At 40.0% G+C, this 20,387-nt stretch overlaps 1 protein-coding gene across 1 annotated transcript in view; it reads right to left on the bottom strand.

Moving 5' to 3' along the window:
- Positions 1-20,387, bottom strand: part of ttn.1 (titin, tandem duplicate 1) — a 178,750-nt gene that overhangs the window by 133,761 nt on the left and 24,602 nt on the right. The window contains exons 35-67 of the mRNA XM_052522660.1: positions 20,128-20,316; positions 17,990-18,031; positions 13,022-13,300; positions 12,195-12,758; positions 11,639-11,920; positions 11,266-11,544; positions 10,869-11,150; positions 10,501-10,779; positions 10,123-10,410; positions 9,720-9,998; positions 9,343-9,624; positions 8,977-9,255; positions 8,585-8,863; positions 8,198-8,476; positions 7,801-8,088; positions 7,416-7,694; positions 7,041-7,322; positions 6,656-6,934; positions 6,274-6,552; positions 5,896-6,174; positions 5,502-5,789; positions 5,109-5,387; positions 4,563-4,844; positions 3,861-4,139; positions 3,464-3,745; positions 3,083-3,361; positions 2,687-2,974; positions 2,280-2,558; positions 1,892-2,173; positions 1,527-1,805; positions 1,128-1,421; positions 671-949; positions 60-350 (exon numbers count right to left, since the gene is read on the bottom strand). Of these exons, the coding sequence (XP_052378620.1) occupies positions 60-350; positions 671-949; positions 1,128-1,421; positions 1,527-1,805; positions 1,892-2,173; positions 2,280-2,558; positions 2,687-2,974; positions 3,083-3,361; positions 3,464-3,745; positions 3,861-4,139; positions 4,563-4,844; positions 5,109-5,387; positions 5,502-5,789; positions 5,896-6,174; positions 6,274-6,552; positions 6,656-6,934; positions 7,041-7,322; positions 7,416-7,694; positions 7,801-8,088; positions 8,198-8,476; positions 8,585-8,863; positions 8,977-9,255; positions 9,343-9,624; positions 9,720-9,998; positions 10,123-10,410; positions 10,501-10,779; positions 10,869-11,150; positions 11,266-11,544; positions 11,639-11,920; positions 12,195-12,758; positions 13,022-13,300; positions 17,990-18,031; positions 20,128-20,316 (9,249 nt within the window). The remainder of the gene's footprint in view (positions 1-59; positions 351-670; positions 950-1,127; positions 1,422-1,526; positions 1,806-1,891; positions 2,174-2,279; positions 2,559-2,686; positions 2,975-3,082; positions 3,362-3,463; positions 3,746-3,860; positions 4,140-4,562; positions 4,845-5,108; positions 5,388-5,501; positions 5,790-5,895; positions 6,175-6,273; positions 6,553-6,655; positions 6,935-7,040; positions 7,323-7,415; positions 7,695-7,800; positions 8,089-8,197; positions 8,477-8,584; positions 8,864-8,976; positions 9,256-9,342; positions 9,625-9,719; positions 9,999-10,122; positions 10,411-10,500; positions 10,780-10,868; positions 11,151-11,265; positions 11,545-11,638; positions 11,921-12,194; positions 12,759-13,021; positions 13,301-17,989; positions 18,032-20,127; positions 20,317-20,387) is intronic.

The raw sequence follows: 20,387 nt of genomic DNA, 5'->3' as shown, positions 1-20,387 counted from the left end.
CTAGTGATGCAACATAATGCATACAAATATAATATGACAATACACACAAAGATACGTACCTGAAATGTTAAGTGAGACTTGGTAGGAGGCACTACCAGCTTCATTGGTGGCTGTGCAGGTATAAGCACCACTGTCTGAGAGTTGGGAGCTCTTGATATGCAGCATGGCCACGTTGCTCTTGAATTCCATTTCGTACTTATCAGAGGCGTGAATTTCACTGTGATTCTTGGACCAAACGATGTCAATGGGTTGAGATCCAGATAAACGACCCTCAATGTTCACCAAATGACCCTCTGTATCTTCCATTGTCTCTGCAGGCTTCTTGGTGAAGTTGGGGGAGATTTTGCGCTCTAGTGACAAAATAAATTATACATCAATATGAAAATGATGTCCTTGAATCAAAATATAAGGTGCACTATAGCAAGATGTAGATAACAAATATTATTTGTAAGCGTTCAGGCATATTTTTTCTGGAACTGTACTGAAATAACAGGAAATACAAAAATATTGCAAGGTAATGGTAACCATATATACAACAAATTACAAAAATGAGTAATGGTAACCATACAGCCTACTAGTGTTTACTGTACCTTGCACAACTAGTAATCAAATACTGTACCTGAAACATGTATAAGAAATACATGTAAGAAGATTTTGTAAAGATTTTTACCTATTTTTACTTGACAATGACAGATATCAGTTCCGGCTCCATTGGTAACTTCGCAAGAGTATTTCCCAGCTGCCTCAAAACTGTCACTGTTAAGGACGTCCAACATAGAGTAGGTGTCTGTGGTTGTCACAGTATACTGATAAGAGGCATAGAGTTGTTTCCCATCCTTCAGCCAGGTGACAAATATGCTGGGCGTTCCCGAGTATGTGCATTCGAGTTTCAAATGTTTGCCCTTGACAACTGAAATGTCTGCCAGCTTCTTGATGAAGTGTACTGGTTCTGAGAGGAGCAATAGTGAAATTATGTTACATCACTGTTATTAGGATGGTTTGTGCATGAAAAAAAGACTCTTTCAACACAAACACAGTGGTAGTATTTGCTGTAGCTTATCGAAGCCATACTTTTAACGATGAAAGACTTTAGCAAGAACAGGAAATCTGTAAAAGAATCAACCAACCTTGAATTTGAAGCTGGAGTTTAGCTTTACAAGATGCAGTTCCAACACTATTCGTAGCAATACAAGTGTATTCCCCAGAGTGTTGCATTTCACCTCGTGCAATTTTTAGGGCAGCAGTGTTATCATCATAAGACATTAAGTATTCTCCATCATTTTTTAAAGATCCATTGTCTTTTAGCCAGGAGACTTCTAAAGGAGAGGATCCTACAACACGACACTCAAATATGACTGGCTGTCCTACAGCCTGTTCAAGACTAGTAAGTTTCTTGGGGAAGGAAGGTGGTGTTTTGACATCTAGAATGGAGCAATTAAACAGAAGGCATGTTTACATTTGTTACCATGCATAACATTTGTGAAGGTAAAAATGAAGCAAGCAAAGAAAACTAAGACGAGCATCACCTTTCACTGATAAGCGGCAGCTGTTTGAGGCAGATCCAATTCTGTTCTCAGCTTTGCATGTGTATTCACCAGTATCATCCTTTGACGGTTTGCTTAGTATCAAAGTCGCAATGCCATTTGAAAATGCCATTTGGCAAGTATTGGTAGCACAAAGCTTTCCGTCAGCTTTGAACCAGGACACACTAATATCAGGGGTTCCTCCAATGCGGCATTTCAAGCAAACTGGATCACCAGAAGTGACTTCCATTGGTTCCAGTTCCTCAACAAAGAATGGTCGTTCTAAAGTGACAGATAAAAATGGTTAAATAAAAAAAGTATCAAATGGATATGATTGAATGCATATGAATGAATTGAGATGCTTTTACCTAATAAGGTCACTTGAGCATGGCAGATATCAGTTCCGACTCCATTGGTAACTTCGCAAGAGTATTTCCCACTTGCAGTCATGCTATCGCTATTGAGTACTTCCAAGACGCAGGAAGTCTCTGTGGTCAACACGTTATACTGATAAGAGGCATAGAGCTGTTTCCCATCTTTCAACCAAGTAACAAATATTTTGGGAGTTCCATTGTATGTGCATTCAAGTTTCAAAGGTTTCCCCTTTTCAGAAGACATGTCCTTCAGCTTCTTCACAAACTGTACTGGTTCTGGGAAGAGCAATAGTCAAATCTGTAACATCGCTGTAGTTTCGGTATGTTAGAATATGCATGAAAAAAATTTGTAATTTCAGAATTCATTACCATGTTAACTAACCTTTTATGAACAGATTAACTGGGCAACTTTCCTTCCCAGCATCATTAATAATCTGGCATGTATACTCTCCAGCATCTGATTTGGCCACTTTGTATAGCTCCAAAGTAGCTGCATTCCCCTGGAGAGCAATTTCACAGCCCTTTCCAGACACAATTTCCCTGGTGCCCCTGAACCATTTAAGTTTCAGTGGGGCACTTCCATGGACTGTTGCTGAAAATGTTACATTTGCACCAGGCAGAGCTTCCTTTGCCTGAGGTTTTTCCACAAAGGATGGAGGTTCTTAATAAGAAAAAATAAATGTTGTATAGCGTAAGTATTCTCTTTCGGAAACACATCACTTCTCATGTTGGATTTATTTTTCTCCATAGGATAAAAATCCATGCTGACAAATCTACATATCTACTGACCTTGTACAATCATAGAAGCACTTGTTTCACTGGCTCCTGCTGTGTTAACGGCTTTGCATGTGTATTTTCCAGAGTCTGACAACTTAAGAGTTGGCAGTTTAACTTTGCAGGTGTTGTCACTGCAAATAATCTCGTGATTTGGTCCACTCTTGATCTCCTGACCAATGTGGTGCCAAGAGATAGTGAAAGGTGGAGAACCTGCAACTTTGCATTCCATTTCACCAGGTTTACCAACAATAGTATGTGTGTCTCTCAGTTTCCTGATGAATGTGGGTGGAATCTTTTTATCTGTTTAAAAAATAATAAGTAATGACAGATTGTAAATGTAATAAAATGGCAATGGATTATAAATATCAAATTGAATTAATCGGAAGGTATGATACTAGTGGTACCAACCTAGGACAGTGAGGGTTGTCTTGCAGGAAACACTGCCAACCTCATTTGTGACCTCACATTTGTATTCTCCTGTATCAACTCTCTCTGTCGACAGGACTTTCAGGCTGGAGATATTCTTTGAGAAGGTTATCTTATACTTGGTGCCAGAGGAGAGCTCGACACCGTCCTTGAACCACTTAGATTTCAATTCTGGTGTTCCGGCTACGGTGACTTCAAGAGTTGCTGAATCACCTGCCTTGACATTGAATGACTCTGGACTATCCACAATGGTAGCCGGTTCTGAAAATGAAGTAGGACCACACTTCATATTTACAAAGCAGAAACTTACCAAATGTATGTCAATGTAATCTTCATTGAGTGGGGACATGGAGTCCTACAAACCTAAGACAGTGAGGTTGGAAACACATTCCACAACTCCAGAATCATTTTTGAGTTGGCAGGTATATTTGCCACCTGTGGTTTGGTCAGCCTTAAAGACCTTCAGGGTGACCACGCTGTTCTCAAATGTGATTTTCCGGTTGTCTCCATCCCTAAGAACATGATCCTTATCTTGCACCCAAGAAACAGTTATAGGCTGAGAGCCTTTGACGGTGGCCATCAGAGTGACTTCTTCACCCAATTTGACTGACTGGTTTACCAGTTTCTTCACGAAAACAGGTGCTTCTGAATAGTGAGAAAGGATTGATTGTGGTGAGGTGAAGCAATCATATTGGTAATGTTGTATGTATGAATATAACTAAGATATGTTGAACATCCATTGAAGATATAGTTTACTGACCTCTGAGCGTAACTGTTGTATGGCATGTTTCATATCCTACTTTGTTTGTGACCCCGCACTCATATTCACCAACATCTGAGGGGTCCACTGCAAGAATATGGAGAGTGGCAGAGCTACTCTCATTCATCATCTTATATTTCCTGCTTTCCTTAAGTGGCTTTTTGTCTTTGTACCAGATTATCTTAAAGGGTTCTGTGCCATTCAGTTCACAGTATAGCATAGCATCTTTTCCTTTGATCCCCTCTACAGGTTTCGGTACTTTCATGAAACTTGGTGGATCTAAAAACAACCCAATTGGCCGATCAGTTTCATTAAAGTTCAATATTCCAGGGCAAGCAGGTTTCAAGATTCCAGGGCAAACAAGTTGCATCTACCCAAGCAAGTGGATATTGGCAATCATAAGAGAAAAGAGGGCTTCAAAGGATCATGCTTTGTAGTCCATGCTAACTGTGATTGGTGTAAGTTAAACACAATCAATGGAATTTAAAAAGGGTGGGAAAGTCAATGAATAATTATACATTGAGGTTCATGCTGCAACTATTTTAAAGTAAAACCTGACATCATAACACAGACAATAAACTGCAAAAGGCAATGTCAAAAATAAGTCACTGTCAGTGAAAGGGAGGAGGAATCATACATTCAGGTTCATGCTATAGAGAATGAATTAACTGCAAAAGGCAATGTCCCTTTACAGTGGCTGACCTTGCACTGTGATGATGGTGCTGCAGTTTACAGCCCCAGCATCATTCTGTGCCTCACAGGTGTAAACTCCATCATCAGCAGATCTTGTGGAGCACAGCTCAAGGACTGCCATTGAGTCAACAAATGAAGTTCTACAGTTGTCACCATCTGTTATCTTATTGTCATTTTTGTACCACTGCATTCGCAGAGAGGGCGCACTTGTAACTTTGCATTCAAGATGGAGTGGCTCGCCCTGCTTCACGAACGTTGTATGTGGCAATTTCAGTACGAATTCAGGAGGTTCTGCAAAGCCCAAGAATATGAAGTTAGAATTTGGAAAACTTCAAGGATTGAAAAATTATCAGCAACAAAGAATGGGATGATGATGGGAGGAAGCCAATGGTTCGCTAGATGGGAGAATACATTTGTTATATTACATAGAAAGACAACCCTGGAAAAAAATAGTTACGCATGGGTTATAGGCAGAGTGATGAAGGAGCGATGAAAATGAAAAAAAGAGATGGAATGAAATAAATGAAGGGTGGCAAAAAGAGAGTATAATCCAACCTGTCAGCAATAAATTGGTTGTACACTTCACAGTGCCCGCGTCATTGCTAACTTGGCAAGAGTACGTTCCACTTTGCAAAAATCCAACTGAGTAAAGATCTAAGAAGCAAGATAATCCTTCCAGTCCAACTGAACAGGATGGTCCAGTGATCAGTTCAGTGTCATCCTTAAACCATTTGACTGTAAAAGGAGGTGTTCCTTGAAATACACCCTGGAAGTGTACAGTGGCTTTGGGAATGACAGCCTGGGACTCAGGTTCAGATACAAAGCTCGGTGGCACTAAAAACCATTGGAAGAAAGATTACATGAGAGACGAGTTCATCAACTGGTGCCTAGAGAAATGTAAGAGTAAGATTTAAGAGTAAAAGTAAAAACTAAAAGTATGACTCTGACCTTTTGCTTTTAATGCACCACTGCAATCACTACTTCCAGCTTTGTTTGTGATTTTACACAAGTACTCCCCTGTATCCTCTTCCTCAAAACTCTTAATTTCCAAAGACACAGTGTTGTCTTTCTGCTCTAACTGATACTTGGTTTTACTTGCAAGGACACTGCCGTCTTTGGTCCATTGCACTGATATTGGCAAAGAACCAGCGACTTTGCATTCCATATAAACTACAGAGCCCAAAACCTCCTGAGTCTCCATTAATTTCTTGATGAATGTAGGCGCAATGACTTGTTCTGTTTCAAAACAACAACAAAAATCCATTAGCAATGGAGAGTAAAATCGACTTTTGTATTCCAAAGGTTTTTAGAACTGAGAAATTCACAGTAATTTTGCACTGACCTACGACAATCAATTTAACCTTGCAGCTGCAGGTATCAACAGAGTTTGTCGCCTCAAACAGGTAATCCCCTGCATCTTCCAGTTGTGTAGACTGAATCTTCAAACTACTGAGGTTATTCTCAAAGTTAAGTTTATTTTGCCTGCTGGGTGTGAGTTCTATTCCATCTTTTGTCCACTTTACTTTGATCTCAGGGGTGCCAGAGACCTTGCACTCCAAACTGACTGCATCACCTAGAGTGACATTTATCACCTCTGGTTTTTCTATAATCTTAGGTGGTTCTAAAATACAAACAAGCAGACATGAGGATTAGCTACAAACGTAACAATCAACTTCAAAATGTTAAACTTGATCATCATTTAAATCAAGCAAAGACACACCTTGCACCATCAGGGTTGCAAAGCACTTGTCCTGTCCAGCCTCATTTGCGACCTGGCAGGTATATTTTCCGCTGTGACAGGCCTCACAGATCGGAATCCTTAGAGTTGCCACATTATTTTCAAAGATCCTTTCAGTTTTAGGATCTACCAAGATCCAGTTCTCATCTTTTTTCCATTGTACAGACAGAGATGGCGATCCCATCACAACACACTGAAATGTAGCGACACTTCCCAAAACAGAGGAAGCATTTTCCATCTTCTTTACAAAAGACGGTCTCACTAATGTGAAGAAAACATTTCATCAGAATAATAAATTGAAAATGCTGACATTTTCAATGTGAAAATTGACTTAGAGAAATAATGATCATCATAAGTGACTAACCTTTCATTGACATTGTGGTGCTACACGAACAGCTTCCCACCTCATTTGAAACTGTGCACTGATAACCACCAACATCTAAAGCATCACATTCCTGTATTTTCAGGCTCATGACATTACCATATTTATAAATTGCATGCTTCTTATTGGTTTTGATCTGCTTTTTATCTTTGTGCCATGTAACCTCAAATGGACCAGTTCCTGCCACTTGGCATTCAAAGACAGTCATAGAGCCCTTCACGACTTCAACAGGCGTTAACTCTCCAATAAATGCTGGGGGCTCTGAAATAAGGAAGCAGGTTTAAATGAGTGGGGGGATTGTGTCAATAAACATCTGAGTAAAATGTTGAATTACTGGCTCAAAAGACTGGAAGTAGGCTAAACCAACCTTTCACGGCTAACTCCATGCTGCAGCTCTCACTGCCTGCCTCATTACGGGCCTCACAGAAGTATACTCCACTGTCATTGGCATCAGCACCAATTATCTCTAAGCTCGCCACAGACTTAACGAAGAACATTTTGTATTTGTCACTGCGACTTATCTCCTTCCCATCTCTGAACCAGTGCACTTGTATTTCTGGAGTGCCACCAATATGGCACTCAAAGTGTTTATTTTCTCTAAGTTTCACAACTGATAATTTGTCAGGTTTTTCAAGGAAACTGGGAGGTTCTGCAAAAAAGATGAACTATTCGTAAATACATATTAACGTCAATAAAAATGCCCAATTATATTAACAAAGGTAAGTTGAAGGTCAATGCCAACCTTTGACAAAGAGCGTTGCCTGGCAAACATCAGAGCCGACGTCATTATGTATTTCACAGACATAGTTTCCACAGTCTGACGTTTTGGCAAAGAAGAGCTCCAGTGAAGTAGAGTTGTAATCTTTAATCACAGAGCAATCCGAGCTTGATAAGATCTCCTTCTTGTCTTTAAACCATTTCATGGTCAAGGGTGGCGTGCCAGACGAAAGGACATTAAACTGAACCTTTGATCCAGGCAAAACATCCATTGATTCAGGTTTTTCTAGAATAGATGGCGGTTCTGTTGATTAAAGGGGAAGATGTGCATTGTCAAAGTTGCTGTTACCTTCCAATATACTGGATATACACTGTATCTAACATCAAAAGACAATCCAAAGCTAACAAACCTTTCACAAGCAAGGCACCAGAACACTGGTCTTTGCCTGCCTTATTACTAGCAATGCAGGTATAGCCGCCACTGTCAGCACTATCAAGACGAGTAATTTCTAGAAATGCCGAGTTCTCAAAGAATGTGCATTTGTGTTTCTCATCGCTCTTGATCTCCTTCTCATCTTTGTACCAGAGTACAGATATTGGCAGGGATCCAGACACAAGACACTCCAAGTGGGCAAAAGATCCTTTGATACTCTCCATTTTCTCCAGTCTTCTTGTGAAAGATGGTTTAATAGTTTGATCTATCATAAAAGTAAATAGTATATGGTGAGTAGCTGTACACTGTAAGACGGCGGGGTATACATACATTTAAGATTGATTCAAATAAAAATTATCCACTGATCAACAAACCTAGGACAGTGATTGAAGCCTCACAAGTGCTGCGTCCAACATCATTTGAAACCTCAAAGGTGTATTCACCACTATCACTTTTCACTGTAGAGAGTATCTTCAGTACAGAGCTCTTATCTCTGCTCTGTACTTTGTATCTTTGACCTGATGTCAGCTCTCTTCCATCCTTCAGCCACATGGCTTTGAGGACTTTAGATCCTGAGAACCTGCATTCAAGAGTAGCTGGATCTCCTGTTGTTACACTGATAGACTTGACTCGCTCAGTAATATTTGCAGGTTCTGTGATAAACAAAATATTAAATGAACAATCCACTATTCAATAGTACAATACTGTGATAAAAAGTATAAATTGCAAAAGTTAAAGACCTAAATAAATATCCAACCAACCTTTGACTGTAAGCGTGGCAAGACATTTCTGACTTCCAGCCTCATTCTGTGCCTGACAAATATATTTTCCACCATGTGTCATCTGAGTGTTTCTTAAAGTTAACACTGCCGTTCTGGTCTCATAAGATATCTGTATATGTTCGCCTTCTTTAACTTCATGATCCTCCTTTATCCATGATACAGTCATGGGCAGTGATCCCTTTAAAGTGCACTGCATAGAAATCTCTGAGCCAACTAAAGAACTGATGTTCTCTATTTTCTGTACAAACGAGGGTGGTTCTATTGAAGGAAGACCATACATGTCAAGATATAATTCAATAATAACAACAGGTCACAGTCTATCAAATACAGATAGCTACAGTATATTTATGTAATGGAGAATTTTAACCAACCTTTTAATGTCATTTGGCAATCACATGTTGTCTTCCCAACTTCGTTTTCTATGTTACATTGGTATTTTCCAGCATCCCCAGACTCACATTTAAGAATCTGAAGAGTGACTACACCATCTTGTATATTTATCTTATGCCTTTTGTCATTTCTGATCTGCTTGGTGTCCTGATAACAAGATATTTCAAATGGAGCTGAGCCTGAAATAACTCCTTCGAATATAACATCAGACCCTTTCACAACTTCTTTGGACTCAAAAGCTGTCACAAACATGGGAGGTTCTACAACAAAGATAAAGTAAAGTTATTATTCTACACAGACAATGACATAGTACAGATAAACTGTAAAAGTGAATACTGAATACACACCTTTGACTGTAACTGTGCTGCTGCAGTGGTCACTACCAGCATCACTTGATGCCACACAAACATAATCTCCACTATCATCAACAGAGCAGTTCACAATATCCAGTGAAGCAACTGAGTCAGTGAAGGACAGTCTGCATTTATCATTTGAAGTGATTTCAGTCTCATTCTTAAGCCACTTAACATTGATCACAGGACTGCCAGTGACTTTGCACGTCAATGTAAGTGGTTGTCCATTTTTCACCAGTTTTAATGGCTCAAGCCTCATTGAAAACTGAGGAGGTTCTGGAAATAATTGATGATAACAATTATTTCAGAAGACAGTAACATCAAGAAAAGCTGTACAAAAAAATATACATAATTGATCAAAGAAAAGGCACCTTTCACAAACAAGACTGCAGAGTGTGCCACCTTCCCGGCATCATTGGCCACTTGGCAAGTGTAGTTAGCCGAGTCACTGGGTTTCACTGAGTGAAGTTCCAAGAAACTTGAAGAAGCGTCTTTCTTGATAAAACTTGCGCCTCTAGTGGTTATCTCCTTGTCCTCTCTGAACCACTTAATCGTAAAAGGAGCTGATCCAGTGAAAGCAGACTTCAAGACAACAGTAGATCCTGGTACGACATCTTGGTTGTCAGGTTTTAATGTGAAGATTGGAGGTTCTAAAATCAGTTTGGAAGAGACAAAATGTGAATGTGTTCGTTCAGCTTCATTATGGCCAAAAGAATGTAACACTATTATACTACTATTAAACTATGTTACTCTAATAAGTATAGTTATTCTAACCTTTAACACACAAGGTTCCACTGCTCTCTTTAAATCCAGCAGAATTTGTTGCCCGACATGTATATACTCCCTCATCACACTTTTCAATTTGGGTTATTCCCAATGAAGCCGTGGTTTCTTTCATTTCAAGTTGATATTTCTGTCCAGACGTTATTTCTTTATCGTCTTTGTACCAAGAGATGGACATGGGCTGAGATCCAGATACTTTGCTCTCCATAGTAATGTTGTTACCAATATTTCCATCAACTTTCTTAAGATTTTTTGTGAAAGATGGTGGAAGAACACGATCTGTTGAGGAGAATATAACTTGTTTCATTATAACATTCTTGTGGCTCCTCAAGTCGTAATTATGGAAAAAGCATAAACTACAAAACAAACCTAGCACTGTGACTGAACAAGAGCACTGGTCTTTTCCGACGCGGTTGGACACTTCCATCGTGTATTCACATGTGCCTCCTTTCTCTGCCGCAACAATCTTTAAGATGGCTACATTGTCTTTAAGAGTGATTTTATATTTTCGGCCTCCTGTAATCTCCTTTCCATCTTGGAGCCATTTCACTTTAAGATCCGGGCTTCCTGCAATTGTGCATTCCAAGGTTGCTGATTCCCCTGAAGTCACGTTGATGGATGCGGCTTTCTCTAAGATTCTAGCGGGTTCTAAAATGTAATTATACAAAGATTTTTAGATTTGAAACATCAACAGTGGCCCAAAATAACATACTTGTGTGAAATATTCTGAATCTAACCTTGAACTGCTAAAGAGGTTTCACATTTTTGCTGACCAGCCTCATTCTCTGCTTGGCAAGTATACTTTCCACCATGGCAAATGTCAACAGCTGCTATTGTCAAAATGGCGATATTATTCTGAAATGCCATGGTGATATTAGGGTCATCATCCCTAAGCCATTCAGCATCCTTCATCCACTTGACAGTAATAGGGGCAGAGCCTTTTATAGTACCCTGAAGTTTAACAGCACTGCCCAAAACTGCTGTAGTGTTCTCAATCTTCTTTGCGAATGATGGTGGTTCTAAAAAAAATTACAATTATAGCAATAATAGTCATTATAATTTAGAGGAATACATAGGTAAGAGGAATAAGAAGAAGAAGAATATCCTCCATGAAAGTGTTTGGTTTTAACTAACCTTTCTGTTTGGCAATTGTCTTTGCAGTGATTGAACCAACATCATTTGACACAACACATTGATATTCCCCAACATCTGCACTTTCAAATGAGCAGATCTCCAAAGAAGCAATCGAGTCCTGAGAAACAATCTTGTATTTCCTATCGGAAGTGAGTGATTTCTTACTCCTAAACCAATTGAATTCAAATGGGGCAGTGCCTGCAACTTCACATTGGAAGAGAGCAACAGTGCCCCTGACTGCTTCAACCATTTGCAATTCCTTTTTGAAGGATGGTGGTTCTGAGAAGAGATATTTGATACAATTTCACAATAACATAATATTCAGAAGACAATATCAAAGATCGTAATTATCTACATAACTGACACAACAAACCTTTTATAGTTAACTTGGTGCTACAGCTCTCACAGCCAGCTTCATTCAGGACTTCACATGTGTAATTTCCACTGTCTAACAAAGCAATTTCAATGATCTCCAAAGTAGCAAAACCGTCCTTGAAAGTGATTTTGTATTTCTCGCCAGCCGAGAGCTCTTTGTCATTCAGAAACCAGGTGACATGGAGTTCAGGTGACCCTTTGATTGTGCACTGCAAACGTGCACTTATGCCTTGCTTCCAAACCAAGTTGGGTTCCAGTCTCTTTACAAAGACTGGGGGTTCTGCAGGATGTATGCATTGAACAATTCAAAACAATGTTTTAAGAAGTCATTGCTAATGAACAAAACTCAGAAAAAGAGGAGCAAATACAAGTTAAAAGTATGAGATTTTGTCAAAAGGCAGTTGAAGATGCAGCCAAAAGATACAGATGGGTGAAGATATTGCAAAATCTATAAATCTATCTGATCATAATCCAAAGATGTTAATTTCCATAACTGCATATATATTGTGCCACAAATACTGCAGAAAGCTTGGAAATAAACTGATTAGGCTTACCTTGAACCTTTATTGAAGTGGAGCAACTTGTGCTTCCAGCATCATTGGCAGCTGTACAGACATAGTTTCCAGTGTCTTTAAGTTTTCCTTTTGGAATATCAAGAGTGACCATCTTATCTTCAAAAGACTGTTTACAATCCATTGTTTGATGGAGCTTTTTGCCATCTTTTATCCAGGTGATGGACACTCCGGTATCCTCATCCAACTGACACTCAAGGTGCAGTGGATTTCCAACAGCGACTGACACTGATTCAAGTGTTTTCACAAAATAGGGTTTGTTGATGACCTTCATCTCCATGCTGCACACAGCAGTTCCAACACTGTTGAACGCTTTACACAGGTAAACACCTTGATCCGTAAGTTCAAGTTTTGATATTTCAAGAATATATTTATTCTTTTCTGAGGAGATTTTGTAGTTTCCCCCCGAAGAAATGGCATTGTTGTCTTTATGCCAGACAATAGTCATCGGTGAAGATCCAGTGACTACACACTGAATGTTTGCCTTTTTCCCAACATACAATGTCAATGGATCAGGCTTAGTAATAAAGGCAGGTGGGAAAAGTTCTATGAAATTTGAAAATAACAAAGGGAAAAAATACATAATAAAACATAATAATTAACAACATATTAAGATTTATTTCAAAACCTGACAAAATCCAATAACCTGACAAATCACAAGGGAGATGATTTGTTTGAGCTTTTTTAGCGAGTATAGATGAGACCATAACTAGATTTGTGGAGGGAAGAAGCACATCATATTCCTAAAACCATAACCTTTGGTACAACAACCTGTTGAAATAAATTAAGAAAAAGTTCAGTTCACTCACCAGTTACGTTGAGATTGGCGGCACAGGTGTCACTGCCATTCTGGTTTGTAGCCTTGCAGGTATATTCAACACTGTCAGCTTTGGTTGGGCTCAGAAGCTCCAATGAAGATGTCAGTTGCCGACTGATGATCCTGCAATTTGAACTCTCTTTGATAGGAGTGCCAGACTTGAACCACTTGAACTGCACATTTGGTGCATCTTCAATCTCACATTCGAACTTGGCTCCGCTGCCAACATTGATCTCCAGGGGCTGGATTTTGTACCTGAAAACCGGTGGCACTATAATGTGCAGGGAAAGGGAAGAAAATAGTACAATTAGCACACTGGCTATGATTCTAGTTGATGTAGTTAAAAGTGGTGAAATGGTGAACCTGGGATGGAAGGTTGCAAAACAGGACTGACCAGGAGGGACTGTGGAGGGAAATGATGTTAGGTTTGGATCAAAACACTTCAATGAAGAAAATGAGACCAAGATGAGATGTCCAAGAAGGCATGCAAAAAGAGGGTTTCAGGACTCAATGGGGAAGACAAGAGTGATGTGGAGTCAAAGAGGATGACGGGGAATGGACCAGAGGTGGATTTTTAAGAGAGTGATATGGGTAAAAAGAAGATACCTTGGAACAAGAAAGTAGGAGGATATGGGGGTGGTATCAACGAAAAATATTACTGTTAATTTATAGTGATTTTAAAGTAAAGTCAAGTGAATGCATGCTAGGAATCACCAATGGAAGTTTATGTCGCGTTAGTTACTATTTTTATGAAAATATGAAAATATCCCCATTATCCAACCTCTCGAGACAACAGTGAGTCTTGATGTTGTTGTAGCCTTGCCAGCTTCATTCTCAGCCTCACAGACATATGCTCCTTCGTGCTTCTCCTTGACAATCTTGCAGATTACTAGTGTGTATGTGTCATGGTCTTTTGAACACTTAAATTCTTTGCCAGATTTGACCAACTTTCCATTGAAAAGCCAGTTAACTTTTGTGACACACATTATGGTCACACTAAAAGTAACCATGCTATTGTTCTCTGAACAAATATCCTCCAGGGGAGTTACAATAATGGGATAAGCTTTAGTGAATTGCTCAGGAAGTTTACTAATCATAACTGCCTCTGACAGAAACTCCTCCATCGTTTCTCTCTGTATAAACACATGAGACTGTTCGACAGGGACAGAGGCGAAGGGTACTGCTGTGGTTAAATCTGCAGCACCTACATCTCTCTCATCATGGCTTTTTACTGTCACAGATCTGGTCTCCTGCCTAGTAGTCTGCCTGGATTCATGCACCACAGTGCGATCCTGAGCTGTTATGCTTTGGAACGAAGCCATCGTTTCAGTCTTCTGAGCAGCAGACTGTGTTACAGGGGATTCGAAACCCTCTGCACTCTCTGTTACTCTGACAGTTTCCACCACCGATGATAGCATTTCTTTGGATTTTGCACTGCTAACATTTGTTTTCTGAGGCTTGACTATTTGCATTGTGCCAGGTTGGTCCAAAATGAGGGTCTGTTGCTCTCTATAAACTATAGCATGGAAAGCTGCTTGGAGTTCTGTCCTCAGATCAGCAGTCTGAGGGTATTCTCCTTCAAAAGCAATTGTTATTTCCATGGAGGCACCTGGTGTTGTGATAAGGTAGGTGAACATTGCACCCTTAGTTTCCCTGCCTAACTTCACTTCCTGTACCTCAACAGCCTCCAATCTCTCAACAACGTCTGCTAGTATAAGTGGCTGGTCACAAGCCACAGCAGACTGAAGCGCAGTTTTCAACTGATGTCTGATGCCCAAACTTGTTGGTTTTGGCATTGGGATCACAAAGGTAAGTTCCTTTGGAAGAACTTGGCTCTCCTGAGACTCGTGCACAAATAATACACCTTTAGGCTGAGTCTTTACACTGACAACCAATCCAGCGGATTTTCCAATTTCACTTGATTGCTCACCAACAATGATGTGTTTCTCCTCCAATAATATTGATTGTCTCACTGACTGACCTTCGTGGATCTGAACAGCAAAATCCTGTTCAGCTGCATGTAAAATGGCACAACCTTCAGTTGCTATTGCCTTCTCTTCAATATAGACAGGCTTTGTTGGGATCTTTGGTTCAATTTTTACTACAGGTTTGAATGCATCATTTGCTTTCGAATTTATGGTATGCCCCTCTTCTATACTTTGAGTGTCAACCACAGTTACTGAGTGCATAATGTTCCAGCGATCCTCCTTTTGGATTAATGCACGGTGCTGTTTGACATCACTAGTAAATGGTGTTTCTTTGGATATCTGCATGGGCATTGATGTGACCTGAAGAATGTTCTGAGGTCTGTGTTCTGTTCTAAGCTCTGACTGAACTCCTGTCACGGACACATCAAGATCTTTGGAACAATCTGCACTAAACTCCCTTTTATCCTCTGAGGTTGCTGCATGTTTGCGGGCTCTTTCCTGTTTCTGTACTGCAGTCTGCTGATCTGGCTTCTCAGGACTAAGTATACCTTCTTTAGGTAATACACTTTCTGACTGAATAGACTGAAGATGTAAAGGAGCTTTGGCCTCTTTTCTTGGTTCAATTGAAATTGTGTCCAGCTGAGCTGAAAACTCAGATATCTTCTCACAAGTGACAGATTTCCATTCATTGTGGGTGACTGTGTGCAACAAAGTAGGGCTTTTTCTTGCATCTGCACTCTCTGGCAATGGCTTCTCGCAAGTAAATCTACCTTCAGACTGTAATATATCTGGCTTACTAATCGCCTGTAGATGTAAGAGCTGTTCTTCTTCTTTTTCAAATTGCAAAGACATCGCGCTTTCCAAACCTGGAATAGCTTTTGAGTGTTCAGTCTGGAGCAGATGTTTTTCTTCAGCACTCATGGCTGATTTCAATAACCTATCTTTACTTACCAAAGCGCTCTCTTGTTTAGGTTTGTGTATTTCAAATCTCTGCTCTTTGGATAAAGTATGTTGAGTCTCACTGACCGGTGCGACCACTGGGTTAGGACGTTCCTTCTCTAGCAGAGACTGAGTGGGTTTATCCGATGTTGATAGCGTATCACAATGGCGCTCTGATAGTGGCAGTTGCCCAGTCAATGTAGCGGTATATAAAATCTTATCACCCTCTGTAACTCTGAAGCTTCTCTCTTCCTCAGGCCTAGTGGTTATACCTAATTTCTCTTTCAGAATTGGTAACCTGGTTTCAACTAGATGACTACTGACAACCTGTTTTGGTTCCTTAGATGACTTAATCTGTTCTGGTTTTCTGTCTCCTAAAACCTCAGTTCTCACGGTGATTAGAGGAATAACCTCTTCTGATGTGGCAGACATTATGTTTGAATGATGCTCCCTTGCAGGCTCAAGCTCTAAGATTTCCGGACTTTGGATACGATCAGAATGTTGCTCTATGAGCTTTTGGCTCTCTTGGACAGCAGATGTAAAAGCGGCCATATGCAGTTGTTTAATAGGCGCAGCTGAGGCTGGAGGTGGTCTGGTGGGAGTCACAGACACTCTCTCTTCTACCTCATGTGACTGCAGCACTGCAGCCTGGTGGGTGACTTGCTCTCTATGAAGGGTAGCAGCAGAGATATCCAACTCTCTAAGGGTGTCCACTTGCTCACTGGAAATAACCTGTCTCTCCTCAGTACCTATGGTGTACACCATCTGATCTCTGGCCCTGGCTTCTCCAGGAAGGTTGACCATGTACAAGCGTGACTCTGTAGCCTGTTCAGTCATGGATACTTTATAACCTTTTTGTTTCTGAACAACCACATGTTGTTCCTGGTGCTGAGATATAGAGACAGACTCTCTGAACACGATTAGCTCAGCACTACAAGAGGCCTCCCCAGATGGGTTGGAAGCCCTACAAGTGTAGAGGCCACTGTCCTGCTGTTGGATGCCCTTCATGTTGATGAAGCCAGAGCCATTTGGGTTGTTCACCACAATACAATACTTACTGGGCTGAATTTGATAACTACCTTTAAGCCACTGAACCTCTGGAAGAGGATTCCCAGTGACAATATACTTGAAGAGAGCTAGACCACCTTCAGAGCATTGTACAGGCTCAATAGTTTTAATAAATTCAGGTGGTTGGCCAGTGGGTTTGAACATTTTCTCAACCTGCCTCTCTGGTTTCTTTGTGTCACTTATTTGGATGTTCAAGAAAGTAGTACAGGTTGATTGGCCAAACCTGTTGCTTGCAGTACATGAGTATTCTCCTTCAAATTCCTTCTCTACTTTGTTAATGACGAGGGTATATTCGTCTCGCTCTTGAACAAATGTGTAAACTGATGAACTTGTTATAACCCGACCATTGTGGAACCACTGGACATTAGGCTTTGGAAGACAAGATATTGTGACAGTAAATCTAGCTATGTCTCCAATAGTGACAGCTACTGGTGAGAGTTGGGTCACAAAAACAGGCTTTTCTTTTTTCTTCTCTGTTGTACTAGAATAAAGTTTGGACTCTGGCTTGAGTTCAAGTGTTTTGCTTTTGCCTAATTGTAGACCAGTGAAGTAAGACTCCTGTTTTTCCTCTTCAGCTGAGACAGTGAAGCTAGAGAAAGCTGAGTAAAATAATTACATAATGTTATCACTTACAATAATGTATAAATATTAAGATTTAAAAAACAATAAAGCAATAAATAAAGGAACACATTTTAACGATAGCACCTCTTGAATTGAAATCAGCAAGACAAAAAACATGCATTATTTTAATTTCACATAATAGCCATGTAGGTTTCACCTATTGCATTACAATTCAAGGCAAATATTATGACCGTTCAGGATAGTCACATGCCCAACATATAGAGGATATGGGCCTGTGCAAAAAAAAAGATAAAGGGCCTGTTTCCCAGTTCCAGATCAAGCCGACTCATGGTCTGCAAAGAACCTCCAACTCTGAAAGTGATTTTTAGTCCAGGAATAGGCTTAATCTGAGTCCAGGAATCTGACATTCAATCACATGTTAATGATAAAGAAAATATATTTACCTTTAACTTCCTTTTCCTTTTTCTCCACCTCCTTTTCAACCACTGTCAATAGACAAACATTTATAAATTAGTGATTTTTATCAAATATATATATATATAGTACTTACTGCTAGAACCAGGTAACATAAGTTACATCCATATTGTCAACATCTATTTTGCAATGATGAAAACAATCTGACATGCTTTGGTTTCGATGTGATCATACAGTGAATTCCGTCTCTTGGAAAGCATGTTGTAAATGGAGCACATCTCTCTCTCTTTTCACATTTAAGTCAGTGTACTTGACAACCTGTTTCTTAGCACATTTGTCCATGAGCTATCATTTTATAATCTATTTTTCTTGTTGTATAGGGCAGTATGGGAGCTGTGTGAAATGTGGAGTTGACAAGAACGGCCAATAGTTGAAAGCAGTCTGAAATGTGGAGTTGACAAGAACGGCCAATAGTTTGGAACAGTGTGAAATGTGGAATTGACAAGAACGGCCAATAACGGCCAAGAGTGCATATTGGTGGTAAGGACCAAAGCATGCAGTTGCCAACCTTTCATCACTGTGCTGCATTCAGCGTCTCCAGCTGAATTGACAATTTTGCAAGTGTAAACGCCCCCTTGCTTAGGACCAACGTTCATAACATTTAAGCAGCACAAGGGCCCCTTGTGTTTCAGAGAGTAAGAAATGGACTCTTCGACAATCAACCGATTGTGTAGCCAGAAAACAAACGGAGTAGGAATTCCCTTTATAACGCAAAAGAGAGACACGGTGTCTCTAGGTTTGGCAAGGATTTCTGGGGACAGTGTCACAAGGAACTCTGGGTAGGTGGCACCAATGTAATCACATTCGTATTCTCCATAGGGTATAACATCAGGGTAATACTCATGGCTTATCTGCCTTTGAGTTCTTTGTGAGAATGGAGGTAGAGGTCCAAGACTCTTTAAGGACTCCTGCTTGTCTTGGTCAGAGGGCTTTTTAGACGACTCCCTGTCTGTCTTAGAGTCTTTATTGACAGAATCGGAAGGGATGGGTGTTTCGGCTTTGGGATTCACTTCTTTGGCTGGGTGAGAATAAAGTTAAGGGAGATTTATTAGGTATTAAGAACATCAGTCAGAGGACATCAGTAAGAGGTTATCTTAGATCTAAACACTGGGAGTTAGTAAGATGGCGAGATGGTATTAGGGGCATGCTTTGAATGGGGGAAAAAACTATACTTACAAAATAAATATGTTATTACATTATATTCCAATCGGTTACAATCTAAAGGAAATATTAAAAGTTTTAAAGGTTTTACAAAAGAATCAAGCGGAATGGAGGTGAAATGGACCAGAGAGTGGAAATATTAAATAGAAACTGTATCCACCTTCAACTGTGAGTTGTGCCGAAGTTCTGTTCTCTCCGTGTTTATTTTTTGTGGTACAGAGGTATGTCCCTTGGTCACCAAGCTGAACATTGAGTATGACAAGCAACAGCACACCTCCATTTTGGGTACGTTTCACCCTCTCTGTGTCTGTGAGGTTCCTTCCATTATGATCCCACACTATTTCAGTAAAGGGTTGCCCGTCGAACGAGCAGTTGAACTGAGCCATCTCACCACTTTTAACTTTGACGTCATTCATTTTCAAGAGCAACTTAGGGCTTCTAGGGATGCTCATTTCAGAATTCTCAACAGTGGTCACTTCAACCATCTTTACTGATGAAGATGACGTCCTCATTGTGGACATCTCAGACACAGTCTCATAGGTCTGTACACTGTGTGATCCACTGACATCCACTGACTGGTACCCTTCTGAATACATTTCCATTTTATGACTGATCATTGTTCCCCCAGTGCTTGACACACTTTGCCTAGCTACAGATTTCATATTTTGATCTGGGAGAATTAGAAGAGTGTAATTTGGTCAACAATCAACTGCTATCAAAATGAACCTATACTACGAGTAAAGAAAATTTGAATAACTTTGAAAACAGATTATCCCCCAGGGCAATAGGAAGATAAGGAGAAAGATCAATTGAATCATACAAGTACACGCATAGAGCAAAAATAAGTTCTAGGACAAATGGTATCTATTTTCAACCTTTAACAATACAAAAGCACACTTAAATTGGACATACAGAACTAACTATGTTCATTAAGACTTTTACTCACCTTCAAGTGCCAGATATCCTGCGCAAGTGACCATTCCTGCCGAGTTTCTGGCAACACAGGTGTATTCCCCTTCATCCTCAGGGTACACTCTGGAAATCTCCAGCTGGCAGGTGTCATCGAACTGAGACATCCTGAAGGCATCGGACTGGCCGATCTCTTTCTTATGGACGTACCAAGAGATCTTTAGATCTAGCAAGAGAAACGTTTGGTTAATGTCAATAGTATTAATAATGCAAGATTATTAATGCTGCTTTTTATGA

Source organism: Oncorhynchus keta, chromosome 7 (genome assembly GCF_023373465.1).
Source record: "Oncorhynchus keta strain PuntledgeMale-10-30-2019 chromosome 7, Oket_V2, whole genome shotgun sequence".
Taxonomy (NCBI): Eukaryota; Metazoa; Chordata; class Actinopteri; order Salmoniformes; family Salmonidae; genus Oncorhynchus; species Oncorhynchus keta.
Note: the sequence above shows the minus strand (reverse complement) of the source record. Positions and strands in the feature narration are given on the sequence as shown.